The sequence below is a fragment of the Phascolarctos cinereus genome, unplaced genomic scaffold, assembly GCF_003287225.1.
Source record: "Phascolarctos cinereus isolate Bilbo 61053 unplaced genomic scaffold, phaCin_HiC Scaffold_726;HRSCAF=1367, whole genome shotgun sequence".
NCBI lineage: Eukaryota > Metazoa > Chordata > Mammalia > Diprotodontia > Phascolarctidae > Phascolarctos > Phascolarctos cinereus.
Window position 1 is genome coordinate 403,859,733 of NW_027556098.1, and position 14,925 is coordinate 403,874,657.

The 14,925-nt window shown below is 49.3% G+C and overlaps 1 protein-coding gene across 4 annotated transcripts in view; it reads left to right on the forward strand.

Moving 5' to 3' along the window:
• Positions 1-9,544, forward strand: part of CFAP74 (cilia and flagella associated protein 74) — a 125,354-nt gene extending 115,810 nt beyond the window's left edge. For 3 of the 4 annotated variants that reach the window (XM_020975933.2, XM_020975941.1, XM_020975926.2), the window contains 6 exons: positions 2,122-2,251; positions 3,093-3,247; positions 4,863-4,998; positions 5,581-5,705; positions 7,138-7,272; positions 9,117-9,544. In XM_020975933.2, the coding sequence (XP_020831592.1) occupies positions 2,122-2,251; positions 3,093-3,247; positions 4,863-4,998; positions 5,581-5,705; positions 7,138-7,272; positions 9,117-9,239 (804 nt within the window). In that variant the 3' untranslated portion in view covers positions 9,240-9,544. The remainder of the gene's footprint in view (positions 1-2,121; positions 2,252-3,092; positions 3,248-4,862; positions 4,999-5,580; positions 5,706-7,137; positions 7,273-9,116) is intronic. The other variant, XM_020975948.2, reaches the window with a different exon arrangement.
• Positions 9,545-14,925: the final 5,381 nt, after the last annotated feature.

Below are 14,925 nucleotides of genomic sequence, written 5' to 3' on the forward strand. Positions count from 1 at the left end.
TAGGGTAGTTGGAGGAAAAAAATTATATGTATGTAGATAGATAGATAGATAGATAGATAGATAGATAGATCAATAGATAGATAGATAGATATAGATAGAGGCACAGGGTGAGTTGAAGATTAAGGGGTCATATCTGGAGAATAAAATTAAGGGATGAGGAGGATTATACTCAGAAGAAGAAAGGGAGAGGTAGAATGGGGTAAATTATCTCACAAAAAAAAACAGAAAAGAAAAGTCTCTTACAGTGGAGGGAAGCAGGGGAAGGTGAGAGGGAATGAGTAAATCTTATTCTCATAGGATTTGGCTTAAGGAGGGAATAACATACACATTCAATTGGGTATGGAAATTTGTCTTACCCTACAGAAAATAGGGGGAGAAGGGGACAAGAGAGCAGGGGGATGATAGAGAGGAGGGCAGATTGGAAAAGGGTGTAATCAGAAGTAAATACTTCTGAGGAGGGACAGGGTCAAAAGAAAGAATAGAATAAATGGGAGGGCAGGATAGGATTAAGGGAAATAGAGTTAGTTTTTCACAACATGTCTACTATGGAAGTGTTTTGCATAACTGCATATATACAAACTATATTGAGTTGCTTGCCTTTTCAATGAGGGTGGGTAGGGAGGGAGGAAGAGAGAAAATTTGAAACCTAAAGTTTTAAAAACATATGTTTAAAAAAAAGTTTTCACATGCTATCACTGGGAAATAAGAAATACAGGAAATGGGGTACAGAAGACTATCCTGCCCTACAGGAAAATAGAAGGGGAAGGGGATAAGAGAAGGGGGGAGAAAGAAAAGAGGACAGACTAGGGGAAGGGATATTCAGAATGCATCCCATCTTGGGGTGGGGGGAGGGTGAGATGGGTTGAAAATTTGGAACTCAAAAACTTGTGGAAATGAATGTTGAAAACTACAAATAAATAAATTTATATTTTAAAACAATGAGGAATTCCACTTTGGGTAGGTTGGGTTTACAATGCCAGCATTTTTAATGCTAAATCTCATTGGAGATTCAGGACTGGAGTTTAGGATAGATAGATAAATAGATAGGGAGGGAAGGAGGGGGAAGGGAGAGAGAGAGAGAAAGAGAGAGACAGAGACAGAGAGAGAGAGACAGAGAAGCAAAGAGACAGAGACAGAGATAGAGAGACAGAGAGACACACAGAGAGAGGAGAGAGACAGAGATAGACAGAAAGACAGAAACAGACAGAGAGACAGAGAGAGGAGATAGGCAGAGACAGGCAGAGATGAGAGGAGAGAGAGGAGAGACAGAAAGAGAGAGAGACGAGAGAGAGACAGGTGAGAGAGACAGAGAGACACAGAGAGAGAGCTACTTAGATATAGGGATAGATAAGTCGATGACAGAGATAGGTGGATGAATAGGTAGATAGATAAAGATGGAGATAGATGATAAAGAGAGATAGATAGATACATACATACATAGAGTTTGGGAGTTATCTATATAGAAATAATAAAAGCAGATGAAATCACCAAGGAAGGAGGAGATACAGTAGCTGTGTAAAATTTTTAAACTGTTTCATGTATGTAAATGTGCCCCTCTACTAGCTTGTAAGCACCTCCAAGATAGGTATGCTATGCACACATTTGGTGCTCACTAAGTGTTTAAACGAATGATGCTGGCAGTGGTCCTCCCAGGGAGAGCTCTAGCCCAGTGTTTCAGGCTGCAGTATTTTCTTCTCTAGCACAAACATGACCTTGCAGCATGGAATTGGCCCAGCTAGATTTTCGATCTGTAGATATCTGGTTGCTTTGATGGAAGGCAAGGAGAATCCAGATGGTGGGAGAAGCAATAAGACTGAAATATTTTTAGATAATAGTCTATCCAAGAATGCATGGTATCAGATATGGCTGGCACATCAGCTTTACTCTGCTGAAAAAAAAATAAAACCCTCAAAATGTTTTCATCATTCACAAATGTCACCTAGACATCCCCCCAGCCTCCTGCTTCTCCATGGGACCAGCCAGAAAAAGAAGGATTCTCCCAGTTATTCCTTCTGCCCAGACAGTCATTTAGAGATGATGGATGACTTTCCTGGGGGCTTCTGCCCTGCTGTGTGACCCAGGCACATGGAGGAATTGAGTCTAATTTCTGCTTTCTTAAAGCTTCATAACAGCTCGACACTCCCAATCAAATGTTCCATCTTTCTGGATAGCCTCTCCCTGATGAGAAATAAGGAACAGCTGCAGATGCCGGGTTTTGTCAATAACTCAGAAAGAAGGACCAATATCATTGGTAAATATTGACTCGGGTAATACCTCCAGGAGCACACCCCCCTCCCATCTCTTTAAGAGCCAGTTGCTTCCAGAAAAGGAAAGTTTGTACCAATTTGGAAATCTTGCCTAGGAAGGCAGGTGAGGGGAGGGATGGTGGTAGAAATGAGTCCTAGATCAGAGAGAGTTAATAAATCTGGGTCCTGGACCAGGACCTGACACTAACTGGACATACAATCTTGGGCAAATCCATTCCCCTTTGGGCAACTGTTTCTTCTTTGGAAAAAGGAAGGTTTGGATTATCTAGGGCTTCCTCCATCTCTGCTCTGAGGCAGCCCAGCCTAGCCTAATCTAATGGAAAGAGCCCTGCGGTTAGTTAAGTATCTACCCCTTGCTACCTGCAAGACCTTGGATGAATTGTGCAACTTCTCTAGGATGCAGTTGCTCCCTCTGAAAAATGAAAAGCAGTTGGACTAGATGCCCTCTAAAGACACTTCTGTCTCTAAAGCTACAATCCTATGAGATGCAGAGTTTAAAACTGGGCAGGAATTGCTTCCCCCTACTATAATTTTATTGTAATGAAGGATGAATCAATCAGTTGGATTCCCTGAGAACAAAAATAGGCTCTCCTATCATTTTCTTCCACAGAACTGGAAATGGGTAGCAAAGGGACCCAGCCACTGAGCCATCATGGTTGATAAACTCTGAGCAGAAATCACAAGGCGCGAGTTTCAGGGAAAAAACAATAATGATGTCAGGGTAGAGTAGGGAGAAGAAAGGAAGGTGGCATTCCCTCTGAGTGGGTTTCTGTGCGGCGCTCTGATGTCATTCCCCCATCCCTATCCCTGTCGCTGTCCCTGCAGGGACCCAGAACTACAACGGCCATAGTGTGTTCAGCGTCTCCCCAGTAGATGGAGTCATTGAACCAGGGAAGACTCAGGACTTCACCCTGACCTTCACTCCGGACCATGAGAGCCTATACTTTTCTGACAGGATGCAAGTGGTGCTGTTCAATAGGGTACAATGCCTAAGCAGCCTCGGCGGCAGCTCAGCTATTTCCCAAATGGCTTCCCCGGTGGTGCAGCAAGGGCTGGTGTCCCCCACTGGCAGGACTGAGCCAGAATACCCAGGGAGGGAAGGGGAAAGATGGCGAGCCAAACCTTTGGCCCTTGAATCTTCTTGGCTTTAAAGGAAGAGCCAGGTATGGGAGACCGGACTCAATTAGCCAGGGCACCAGGGCCTGCTTGAGGTTGAGCGCCTGAGGCTCAGTCTTCCTTTTTTTTTTTTTTTTTGGTGAGGCAATTGGGGTTAAGTGACTTGCCCAGAGTCACGCAGCTAGTGTTATGTGTCTAAGGTCACATTTGAACTCAGGTCCTCCTGACTTCAAGCCAGTGCTCTATCCACTGCACCACCTAGCTGCCCTTTGAGGCTCAGTCTTGACTGATACAATAACAGGCATGATGCCTGGTGCACGGGCAGCTAAGAGTGGAAACCCCGGGCCAAAGAAAAGCAGCATCCGTGGGCTCCCTCCTCACTCAGATGAATAGTAAAGCAGGTTCCTTCATAGGGTCATGGTCCTTGCTCACTGGGTCAGTGACTCGGTCACTTGGTCAATGGGTCAGTCAGATCATGTGGTTAATTGCAACTAATTAGTGCCTTGGACAGAGCACTTTAGCTGGGGTCTAGAAGACCTGAGTTCAAATGCTATTTCAGGTGCTTTTGAGCTATGTGGCTATAGGCAAGTCATTCTCTCAGCCTCAGTCTCCTCAGCTGTAAAGTGGGGCTTATATATACAGCACCTACTTTGCAGGGTTGCCATGAGGACCAGATGAGATTCCGTACTAATGTGCTTTGCAAACTTCTACATGTTAGAGAAGAGCTGGCATCAGTGTGGACCCTTGGGAGCACACCCTTGGACTACCTGCTTGCCAAAGGGTCCCATCCACCGAAAGCAAGGACCCAAGTGAACACTACAGCCCCTGGGACTGGGGCTCTGGAAAGGCATGATGGGAGGGCCCCAACGCCTTTGTTTGGCCATCAGTGGGACTCTGGTCTCCCTCCTCCTCTTCACCTGGATTTTGGAACCCTGCCTACTCCCCAGCACCCACCCCTCACCCCCCAGAAACCATGGGGCAGCAGCGCCATCTTCTGGGCCCTTATGAATGCTGTGGGAAGAGAGCTGAGCCTCTTTCCTTAGGCCTCCGTGGCCTGCTAGCGGCACCCTGAATTCAGCCCAGCCTTTCCGTATTTCTGTGTTCAAGTTATTTCTCTGGCTTCCCTCCTCTCCCTCCTCTTCCCATCCCTTGGGTCCACCGCTCTGGGTCTACCTTTGCTCCATCACCCACTGGTGCCTCTGAGTATTGGCTTTCTGCACTGCCCCACCCCCCAGGCCTGGCTCTCTTTGGGGGTACACATGGCGGCCAGATTGCTTTTCCACAGGCTCCATTGGGAGAATGTGAGGTCCATGAATATCTGCTCCCCAACGTGGGCCAGGCCCAGGCCCAGGCCCCTCCCATGTGGGCTGTGATGGCTTTTCACTGACACCCATGCCCCTTTGAGTGGGGAGAGTGGGATGGTTAAGAGAGATGGGGATACGTAAGTGACAGGGCCATGGCCCTTTTATCTTGTCTCAGAGAGTGTCCCATCAGATCCTCTTGAAAGGAGCTGCAAGGGAGCATATGATGTTTGTGGAAGGAGGGGACCCTCTGGACGTGACTGTGGAGTCCCTGGCTGTGATCTCTTCTGTGAGTGAGGAGGAGCGAAGGGAAGGTGAGTACCTGTGCAGCTGTTGGGGGTGACCAAGACCCCGCCTGATCCCGGGCCTGAACCTCCAGGCACAATGGATGGGAAAGCCCGGGCCCAGACCTGGGGAAGGCTGGCCGCCCTTTGGAGCCTGGCCCTCCCAGGGCTCTGGGAACCCAGGGAGGATGCCCCCTTGGACTCCACCCTTCCCCTCCTCCCTATCCTGCTCCCACTTCTGTGCAGCCTGCCCAGGCCCTTGGGCTCAGGGTCAAATTTTGCCAGAGCCCATCCCCCCACTCTGCCAGTAGCAGGAAATAATGTGGTCTGGTAAACACTTCTAAACCACCAAGGAGGCCTCAGGTTTCCTTCTCTCTGGCTCCCTCCCCCCTGCTAAATGTTGGAAGGTTTCCCAGCCCCTTTCTCAGACTTCTGATTTAAGGAGAAGAAAGAGTGGGAGCAGGGGCAGGGGGCAGAATCTTGCTCAGCTGACGCAGCTATACTCCTCCTCTTTCCTCACTGCCCAAGCCCACCTCCCCAATAGGTAGGGGGTGAGGAAGCCCCCTGGTCTAAGGAGAGACCAGATGACCGGGCCATTCTACCCCCATCTAGATGCAGAAGAGACGAAGGCAATTATCCTGACCCTAGAGTACATCCAGATGGACTCTGCATCCACCCCTGCCACCCGAGAACTACGAATAGGCTGCATCCGAACCTCCCAGCCCACTCTGAAAAAGGTAACAGGCCCAGCCCAGAGCGCCGTAGCGGCCCACAGGCCCCCGGCTCCCACGGTCACCTGGCCATAAGATTTCATGAAGTGACAGAGTAAATTCTAGGGTGTCCTGGACTCCACCCCCTCCCCAAGGAGAGTCTGGTGACACCCACAGACTCCTTCTCATGTCACGCTGCCTAGCATTCATAATTGAAGGAAATACTCATTTTAGGCGGGTGAAGATACGATGCTCCCTTTTCTCCATCTGGGTTCACCAGAAGATCCCCCCAAATACCCACAGGCTTTGGACAAAGGACATACACACACACACACACACACACACACACACACACACACACACACACACATGAGAGGGCTCGGCTGTGATGCCCAGCACTTAGCCCAGTCCCTCATCCCCTAAGAAGATGATAGGCCATGCCACCAGGCCCAGAGCAGGACTTGTGTCCTCAGGCTCAGGCCTCATCATCCCATTCTTCTATTCAGCTCAGGTACAGCCTCTCTGTGAGACCTTCCTGGATAACTCTCCCCCATGTCGGTGCTCCCTCCCCATGTCAGTGATCCCCCATGTAGGTGCTCCCTCCCTATGTCAGTGCTCCCCCATGTCAATGCTCCCTCCCCATGTCAGTGCTCCCCCATGTCAATGCTCCCTCCCCATGTCAGTGCTCCCTCCCCCTTCCACTCTCCTAGAGCCTTAGTTTGGGCCCTCACTCCCTGTCCTGTACTCTATGGACCTGTGCTCCTGCTGTCTCGCTCTGGTAAAGCGGAAGCCTTCATAGGACAGTGACTGTTGTGGGGTTTGACCTTGTATGCCCAGAATCTGGGCCTTGCACAATATGGGTGCTTAGTAATTATGGACTGAATACAACTGGTTGCACCCGTGGAAACCCCTGAACATAAAAGCCTGGAAAGAGGAAGGGGCTGCGGAGAACAGATGGAGGGAGGGGGGCTCCAGGGGGTTACAGTGACTATTGGGCCTAAGTGAGGAAAAATATATCTGCCCTCCAAGGAAAAAAATGCCCACGCCCAGGGTCTGAGCCCCCATCCCAGCACCACAGGACAGGGGGGTGCAACCTTGAGGAGTCACAGTGCTCCCCTAGGGACAAGGGCCAACCCTGAGGGATAAGTATCTACACCTGGGGATGAGTGAAGAGAAGAGGGAGGAGGAGGGGAAGGGGGAGAGGAGAGGAGGTAAGAATAAGAAGGAGGGGCAGTTAGGTGGTACAGTAGATAGAGTTCCAGCATTGGAGTCAGGAGGACCTGAGTTCAAATCAGGCCTCAGACCAAACACTTGACACTTTCTAGCTATGTGACCCTGGGCAAGTCACTTAACCCCAATTGCCTTAAAAAAAATGGATAAGGAAAAGAAGGGAGGAGAGGTAGAGAGAATGGAAGACAAAGGTTATCCCTAGGGACCAGAGTTTTCGTTGCCTCCGTAGAGCATTGACTTCAGCCTGGACAGCATCCACTCCCTTCAGCACAAAGGCTTTACGGTGGAGCCCTCCAGAGGGACTGTGGACCGCGGCCAGACCAAGACCATCACCGTGTCCTGGGTGCCCACGCCTGACTTTGACGTATGTGGCTGCAGTCATTGTCTGACCTGCTGCGAGGGCTGGGCTGCTTTCATTCCTAAGCACGTTGTACCCAGAAGGGGTTTCTATATTTATCCATGAGCCAGTCAGGGCAACTCCTCTAATTTCCTTCCCTTCCCCCTTCCCCTCTCTTTTCTTCTCTCCTTCCTTCCCCTCCATTCCCCACTCCTCCTCTCACCTCCTTTCTTCTCTCCCCTCCTCTCTTCCCTTTTCTTTTCTCCCCTCCCCCCTTCCCTTTTCCCCTCCCTTCCCCTTTTTCCCTTTTTTCCCATCTTCCTCCTCCTTCCCCTTCTCTTCTCTTCCCATTCTCTCTACCTCTACCTCCCTCTTTTCCTTCTCCTCCATTCTCACCTCCTGTCTTCTCTCCTCTCTTCTCCTCCCCTCCTTCTGTCATCCTCTCTTCACGTCCCCTATTTCCCTCCCCTTTCCTTCTCTCTTCTTTCCTCTTCACTCCTTCCCTCTTCCCCTCCCCTCTTCTCTTCTCTTCCCCTCCTCTATTCACTTCCCTTCTTTCTCCTCTCCTCCCCCCTCCCTTTCTGCTACCCTCCTATTTCTCCCTGCCAGCTTCTAGAGCCAGATCTGAAGCAGCCTTTGCCCCATTTGAACTCAGTTCAGAATATGTAGCTCCCCTTTCAGATACCAAAAAACCCAAGTAACTGGTCCAGAGAGTCGGGCCGAACTGAGTGGTCATCATACAGGGAGCTGACGCCAGGGGCTCTCAGGCTACACTCTGATCTTGAAAGACTGTTTATGGAGCATTTGGTCTAAGTCCAGAGTGCCCTACACTGACACCTAGGCTCAGGCAGTAGAATAATTCACTACATTGCATAAGGCCAAGAAAAAGAGTCCTATAAACCACACAGTACAGGCTGAACCAGCTGAAAGGGAAATCCCCAAGGAAGTACGATGGTGTGAGGAAAAACTGTTATCCAACGGCCAGGTCCTAGCTTTGCTGTTTACCTCCTATGTGACCTGTTAGACTCTGGGCCTCAGCTTCCTAATCTGTAAAATGGAATCAGTGGCCTTCAAGGTCCCTTTTAGCTCTAGAACTAGGATCTAATAATAATAATAATGAAAATAACAACAAACAATTCACATTCCTATACTGCTTTAAGGTTCAGAAAATACTTTTCTCACAGCTACCCCATGAGGTTGATCGATCATTCAAGAATTTAAAAATCCCCATTTTTCAGATAAGGAAACTGAGGCTCAGGTTAAGTTAACTGAGGCTTAAGGCTAATAAAGTGTCCAAATTAGCATATAAATCCAAAAAATTTTAAAGTAGCTTTGAACGACATTATAGGTCTAGGGGGTGGGGTGGGGCAGGATCAGTATTGACATCAGATTTGCCTTCCTAATTCTGCTTGTCAAGCTGCTAGTACCTGAGCACACTTCAGCTGATGGCAGGGGAGGCATCCCCTCAGCCAATCCATGAGGACTTAATTAAAGATCGAGGGTTATTTAGCCTGCTTTGGGAATGCTGTCATACCCCAAACTGAAGTCCGCAGGGCAAATGGAAGCCAGATCTTGATTCCAACAGGCCAGAACCCAAGTCGTGGAGGAGAGGACTGGGGAAGAGCAGGAAGAGGGGAAGGGACGCAGGTTCAGAAAAACAGCAGCAACCTAAAATTTGGCTCTGTTAACGTGTAGGGCCGAAGATGTTTTTTTCCATAGTACTTCCTGTGCTCTGCTCTACCATCACCCCTAATCTAAATTCTAAAAGATTTCCCTTATTGAAAGAATGCTCTATGGTCTCTCCAGCCCAAGCTGCTGCATCCCCCAGAGCCAAAGCCTAAATTTAGTTCTTCTCATTGTCTTTCCTATAGCCGGATCATCCACTTGTGGTCACCACCTCCCTGATACTTCGGGGAGATGTGAAGGAGATCTATAGACTCGTCTTCATCGCCCATGTGGTCTCAGAGTGGATTCTGGGCGATTTACTCAGATAGGAATGGAGGTGCAGATGCCCTGGACTATTCCCCCCTGCCGAGGTCACTGGCGTCCAACAGGGGATAAGGACCCTGCGAGCGCCCAGAGGAACAGTAGACCTGAATAGTCACCACTGAAGTTTCTCCTGCAATTAGTTCTTGTGGCAAACGTAGCCTTCCATGCCAATAAAAGAACATCGTCCCTAGATCAGGAGCTGCGGTTCAGAAAAAGCATTTCAGTCTAGCCCCACCATTACTCTCCCTCAGGGGCCTTTGCCATGAAGATCAGTGCCTCCATTAAAAAAAATAAAACGGCCACAAATCCTCTGATGACTTGATGTGTCCTTCTGTATTGGAGCTTTGGGCAGCACTGAAGGGAAAGAATGCCCAGGCCTCAAGACTTGACTGTTGAGGGAATCCAGCTTTCTGACAGGGTTTCTGGAAGTTTGATCTCGGTAGGGCGGATGGATAACACCCACTGAGCAGACCCCTCCTGAACTGCCCCAGCTACAGCCCAGCTTCCTAAGAGAGTCAACTTCAGGGAAACAGCAAAGCTGCCGCCTGGATCCATAGCCAGGGAGAGTGACCTAGACAAACCAGGTGTTTGAAGCCACTGGGAATAACAGTAGCTGTCATAAAGGCATAAACCCAGAGCTCAGGGAAACAGGGACTAAGACCACAATTGGACCTACCTCTTGAGCCCCTGGGCCAGGCATGGCTGATTGCACAGGATGTTGAGGGAGAAATGGAGCAGCTAGGTGAGTCAGTGGATAGAGCACTGGGTCTGGAGTCAGGAAGACCCAAGTTCAAATGTGGCCTCAGACACTTACTGTGTGACCCTGGGCAAGTCACTTCACCCTGTTTGCCTCAGTTTCCCCATCTGTAAAATGAGCCTGAGAAGGAAATAACAAACCACTCCAGTCTCTTTGCCAAGAAAATCCCAAATGGAGTCACAAAGAGCCTGAATGATTGAAAAGTAACTGATGAAGGAGGGAATATTGAGAGATGGAAACTCAGACTTTATTAGACAAGCAACAAGCATTTAATAAACACTCAAATCCAACCTCCACTCAGCTGTCAAACTAAGCACAAGTCTGACTAGGTCACCCACACCCCGCTACTCAAGAAACTGCAATGGCTCCCTATCACTTCCAGGATCAAATATAAAATCCTCTGACTTCGAAAGCCCTTCCCAGCCTGGCCAGTTGTCGCTCAAACACCGAAGTCCATCTCCTGACTCAAAGCCTTTTCCCCAGCTGTCCACCACACCCAGAATTTTCTCCTTCCCCATCTCTGCCTCCTTAATCTTAGTGCATTCTCTCAGAGACGCCTTCCAATTTGTCCAGCAGATGTCTGGCTTGCACAGATATTTTCTACGTTTGTTGTTGTTCAGTCATATCTGACTCCTCGTGGCCCCATTTGGGGTTTTCTCTGCAGAGATACCAGAGTGGTTTGCCATTTCCTTCTCCCACTCATTTTACAGATGAGGAAACTGAGACAACCTGGGTTAAATGACTTGCCCTGGTGTCTGAGTCCAGATTTGAACTCAGAAAGAGGAGTTTTCCTGACTCCAGGCTCGGCATTCTATCTATCCACTGCAGATAGATAGTAGGGTACTTAATAAATGCTAACTGATTTACCAGTAGAGGCAGCTAGGTGGCGAGAGCTGGAATTGGAGTCGAGGAGGCCTGAATTCTTATCCTGCCTCAGCGCCTAACTCTCTGAGCCACAGCAAGTCCAACAGCAAACATTAAGTGCCTCCTGAACACTAAGTTACCTAACCTCTCTCAGTCTCAGTTTTTCCATCTGTAAAATGGGGATAATAATAGCACCTACTTCCCAGGGGTGTTGGGAGAATCAACTGAGATAACATTTGTAAAATGCTTTGCGAATAACAAAATCATATGGAAATGTTATTGTGGGCATACAAAGTCTGCAACAACAGGATCCATGCGGGAAGACAACGTACATACAAGAAGTATCCAGGGCAAACAGGCTCGACTTTGCAACGACGTGTGTGTGTGTGTGTGTGTGTGTGTGTGTGTGTGTGTGTGTGTGTGTGTGTGTGTGAGAGCGGTGAGTCGTCCCTGACAGACCTTTCCAACAGAAGCCCCACCCCAACCAGCCAGCACCGCAGCCTCTTTCGGAGCACCCCACACCATCCCCCCCCAACCCCTCCCACCCCCGTCCCCTGCAACTTCACTGGGCTGGGCTGCCTGGACTGGGTTCTAGCCCCACCTCGGAGCAAAGGGAGATCAGATTACCAACAGCTAGGGCCCAGCCCAGGAAAAGCACACAGACACTTATCTCCAGGTTCCAGAGCATGGTCACCGAACAGATACCTGGCTGTGAAACTGTTTGATTTTCCGCTGGGTAGGAAAAGTCCTCCAGCTAGATAGGCTTGGAATGTGAGCCTCTCCCAGCTCCTCCCGCCCCTCTCCTGCTGCCATCAGCCCAGCTCCTGAAGCTCTTCCCCAGAGACTTGGGGACGTGCCTTTGTCCTTTTTAGTGATACCAGGAGCCTCTACGGTCAAGGAGCCCCATCTCTGCCCAATTATTAGATCTGTCTTCCTGAGGGCAGGGCAGCTTCATTTAACGGCTCTGTCACATCTGACACATGACAGTGCCTACTACAAATGATTATTGGATGGGGTCAGACGGGATTGAATCGCTTCACCCTAACTGGTCCTGGCTGCCCTTCAGAAGTCGCACTGTGCTGACCTGAGCCTAACTGATGTGCCAGGCACTGGGGATGCAGTGAACCCATGAAGAAGGAAAGGGATGCTGATGCAATGGAAGGTCATTCCACTCTGCAGCCTGCACACTCCGACTGGCAGGCATCTTCTGCCAGCTTGAGGCAGAAAGGGCTGAGCTAGCTCTCCACTCATCCTTGGAGGCAGAATGTGTCAATGAAAAGCGTTCTGCAACTAGCTGTGTGACCCTGGGCAAGTCACTTAACTCCAACTGCCTAAAAATAAAATAAAGTTTTTAAAAAAAAAAGCATTCTGCCTCTGGAGTGACCGGTGCCTTCCCTTTGAATCCTCACTCTGCCAAGTACTAGCTGAATAACACTAGGCAAGTCACCTCCCTCTCTGGGCCTCAGTTTCTCTATCTGTAAAATGAGGATTTTGCCAATGAGCTCTGAAATGGGGAAGTTGTACCTGATTGACCCTGGACAAGTCATTTCTTTCTGGTCCTCAGTTTCCTCATCTATAAAACAAGGGGTTTGGACGAAGTGGACTCTAAGGTCCCCTTTATCTCTAAAGCTATGATGCTGTGGAATGGAATGGGTTAACCTTTATTAAGTGTTTACTGTGTGCCACGATGGGGAAACCAACAGGATAGCCTCTGATGTCAAGGAGTTCTCCCAATTGGGGGAAGACACACACAAAGATGGTATCTGAGATTCCCTTTCAGTTCTGACATTGTGTTGATGAGGTAATGGGACCTGGGCTATCGGAACATATGAGAAAATTCAGAGACTAGGTTGCTTTCAAAGACATGGTCTTTTCCCTTTAGGGGTCCAGGTCCCATCATCCCATCAGTATGAACAATCTTCAGCCTCAAAGAACAGGCCCTGTGGCCACCCTATCCCAGGGCTATGAGGGCTTTTGTGTACTGCTTCAAATCTCCCTTTCTCAGCCCTCCCCCTCCCACCTCTGTATGATTAACTGAGACCTTTGACCTTGACATTGATCCTGCAGGTGATGAATTTATAATCCCTTGCTCAGGGTTTTGCTGTGACTAACTCAAGGTTAAAAAAAATAGCCTGGAGAATCCTCTTTCCCATCCTTCTGTTGAGGTCTAGGGGTACTGGGAACCCCAAAATTCAAGGGCAAAAGGCACAGGTCCTATCTCAAAATAACTAGACTCAAGAATTCTTTCAATCAGAGACCAGGTTTATTGTTTCCCCAGTAGGAGCAGGCCAGACTCTTAAGGAGTTTGAGCCTTTGATGGGGGCAAGATAGACACTTATATACAGTGGTCAAGGAGTGGGGTGACTGGGAGGTAACTAAGGAATGGTTGTCTAGGGTGGGGCCAAGTACAGGCATTTAAGTCCATAAAAAAAGGGCAGTTAAAAGGATTAACTGGGAAGGGCCCAGTGCCCCAGATGAATGCCTGGGACCTGGGCCACACTGGAAAGTCCGGGGGAAGTTCAGAGGGTGGGGAGGGTTTCCAGGGCCTGTACACCATCACCTCCATTTCTGCTTGGGCCACAGGGTCAGCTGTAACTGAGACTGAGCCTCAGTCCGAGTATGTAGGGACATTGCTCTGCCTCAGGGACCTCTTCCCCTACCTAAGTAGATATTGTATTTGGCATCAGAGAGTCCAAGTTCAAATCTCTATTCTGCTACTATCTGTGTGATCTTGGGCAAGCCTATTAAAAAGAATCCCTTCAAAATGTAGGGGCAGCTAAGTTGTGCAGTGGATAGAGCGCCAGCCCTCAAGTCAGGAGGACCTGAGTTCAAATCTAGCCTCAGGCCAAACACTTGAGACTTACTAGCTCTGTGACCCTGGGCAAGTCACTTAACCCCAATTGCCTAAAAAAATAAAATAAAACAAAATGTTGGGGCTAGACTAGCCAATCTGTAGGATCCCTTCCAGCTCTGAATCCTTCAGTCTTACTTTTCATCTCTCAGCCTCAGTCTCCTCATCTGAAAGATGGGGCAATTCCTCGCCTGCCTCCTTCACAGAAAGACATATCCGTATGAAAAGACCTTGTTAGCTTTCGCGTAAAGCAGGAATGTTAGGGCTTGGGGAGGCAGTGGGGGTCTTCCAGTTACCAGCGCCCTTATAGCATGGGATGAACACTAGACGTAGAGGTAGGAGGCCCTGGGCTTGAGACCTGGCTATGTGACTCTGGGCATGGAACCTTCTTTGATCATCCCTAGGACTTTGAGCTGAAAGGGCCAATAGAGCTCACCAGGTCCAACCCCCTTCATTTATAGATGAGGAAGCTGAGATCCAGAGAAGTGATGCCCAAGGTCACAGAGGTGACCAGAGCCGAGATCCAGGGCTCTGTTCATTGTATCACACCATGTCTGGAAGAAATGTTTGTTGTCATTATCGGCCCTGGCATCCCCTTTCCCCCAAAGGAGAACTGAAGCCCCAGGGCTGCAGAGGCTCCAGGCAGCTGCTGACTCTCCCCAGCACAGGCTTTCCTTGGCATTCCCCATGCCCCTTGGACCAGCCCCTTTCCCTCCTCCTCTGGCCTCAGGATGCAACTTGAACCTAGCAGTAACTGCTTTCTGGGGGAAGCTTCACCAGGTGCTGAGGCCCCATGAATGGGTGTTCTGTCCAGGGTTCTGTCTACACAGCTCACACTGCGGGTGTACAACTGTGTGCCCAGGGGCAACCCACGCCCAGGGCCCCTCCCCTTGCCCTACCTGTGACAGATGATGGTGGGAGGGGAAGCAGGAACCAGAATGTAGCTATGACAAGTGCCCAGGTAGAGCCTTACCTGGCATCAACAGGCCTAGAGAGACTTGGGACAGAGGATGGAGAAATTACCAAGCTTGGGGGAGGCTGGGGACCTTGGCCCCCAGCAATCTGGCCTTCTGGCTCCTTTAAGACAGGAATCATCCCGATTTTCATCTTGGCATTCCCAGCAGAAATTACACACACACACACACACACACACACGCACACACACACACATGCACACACGCACACACACACAAAGTACCTTTACTGAAGGTCTGTTGAG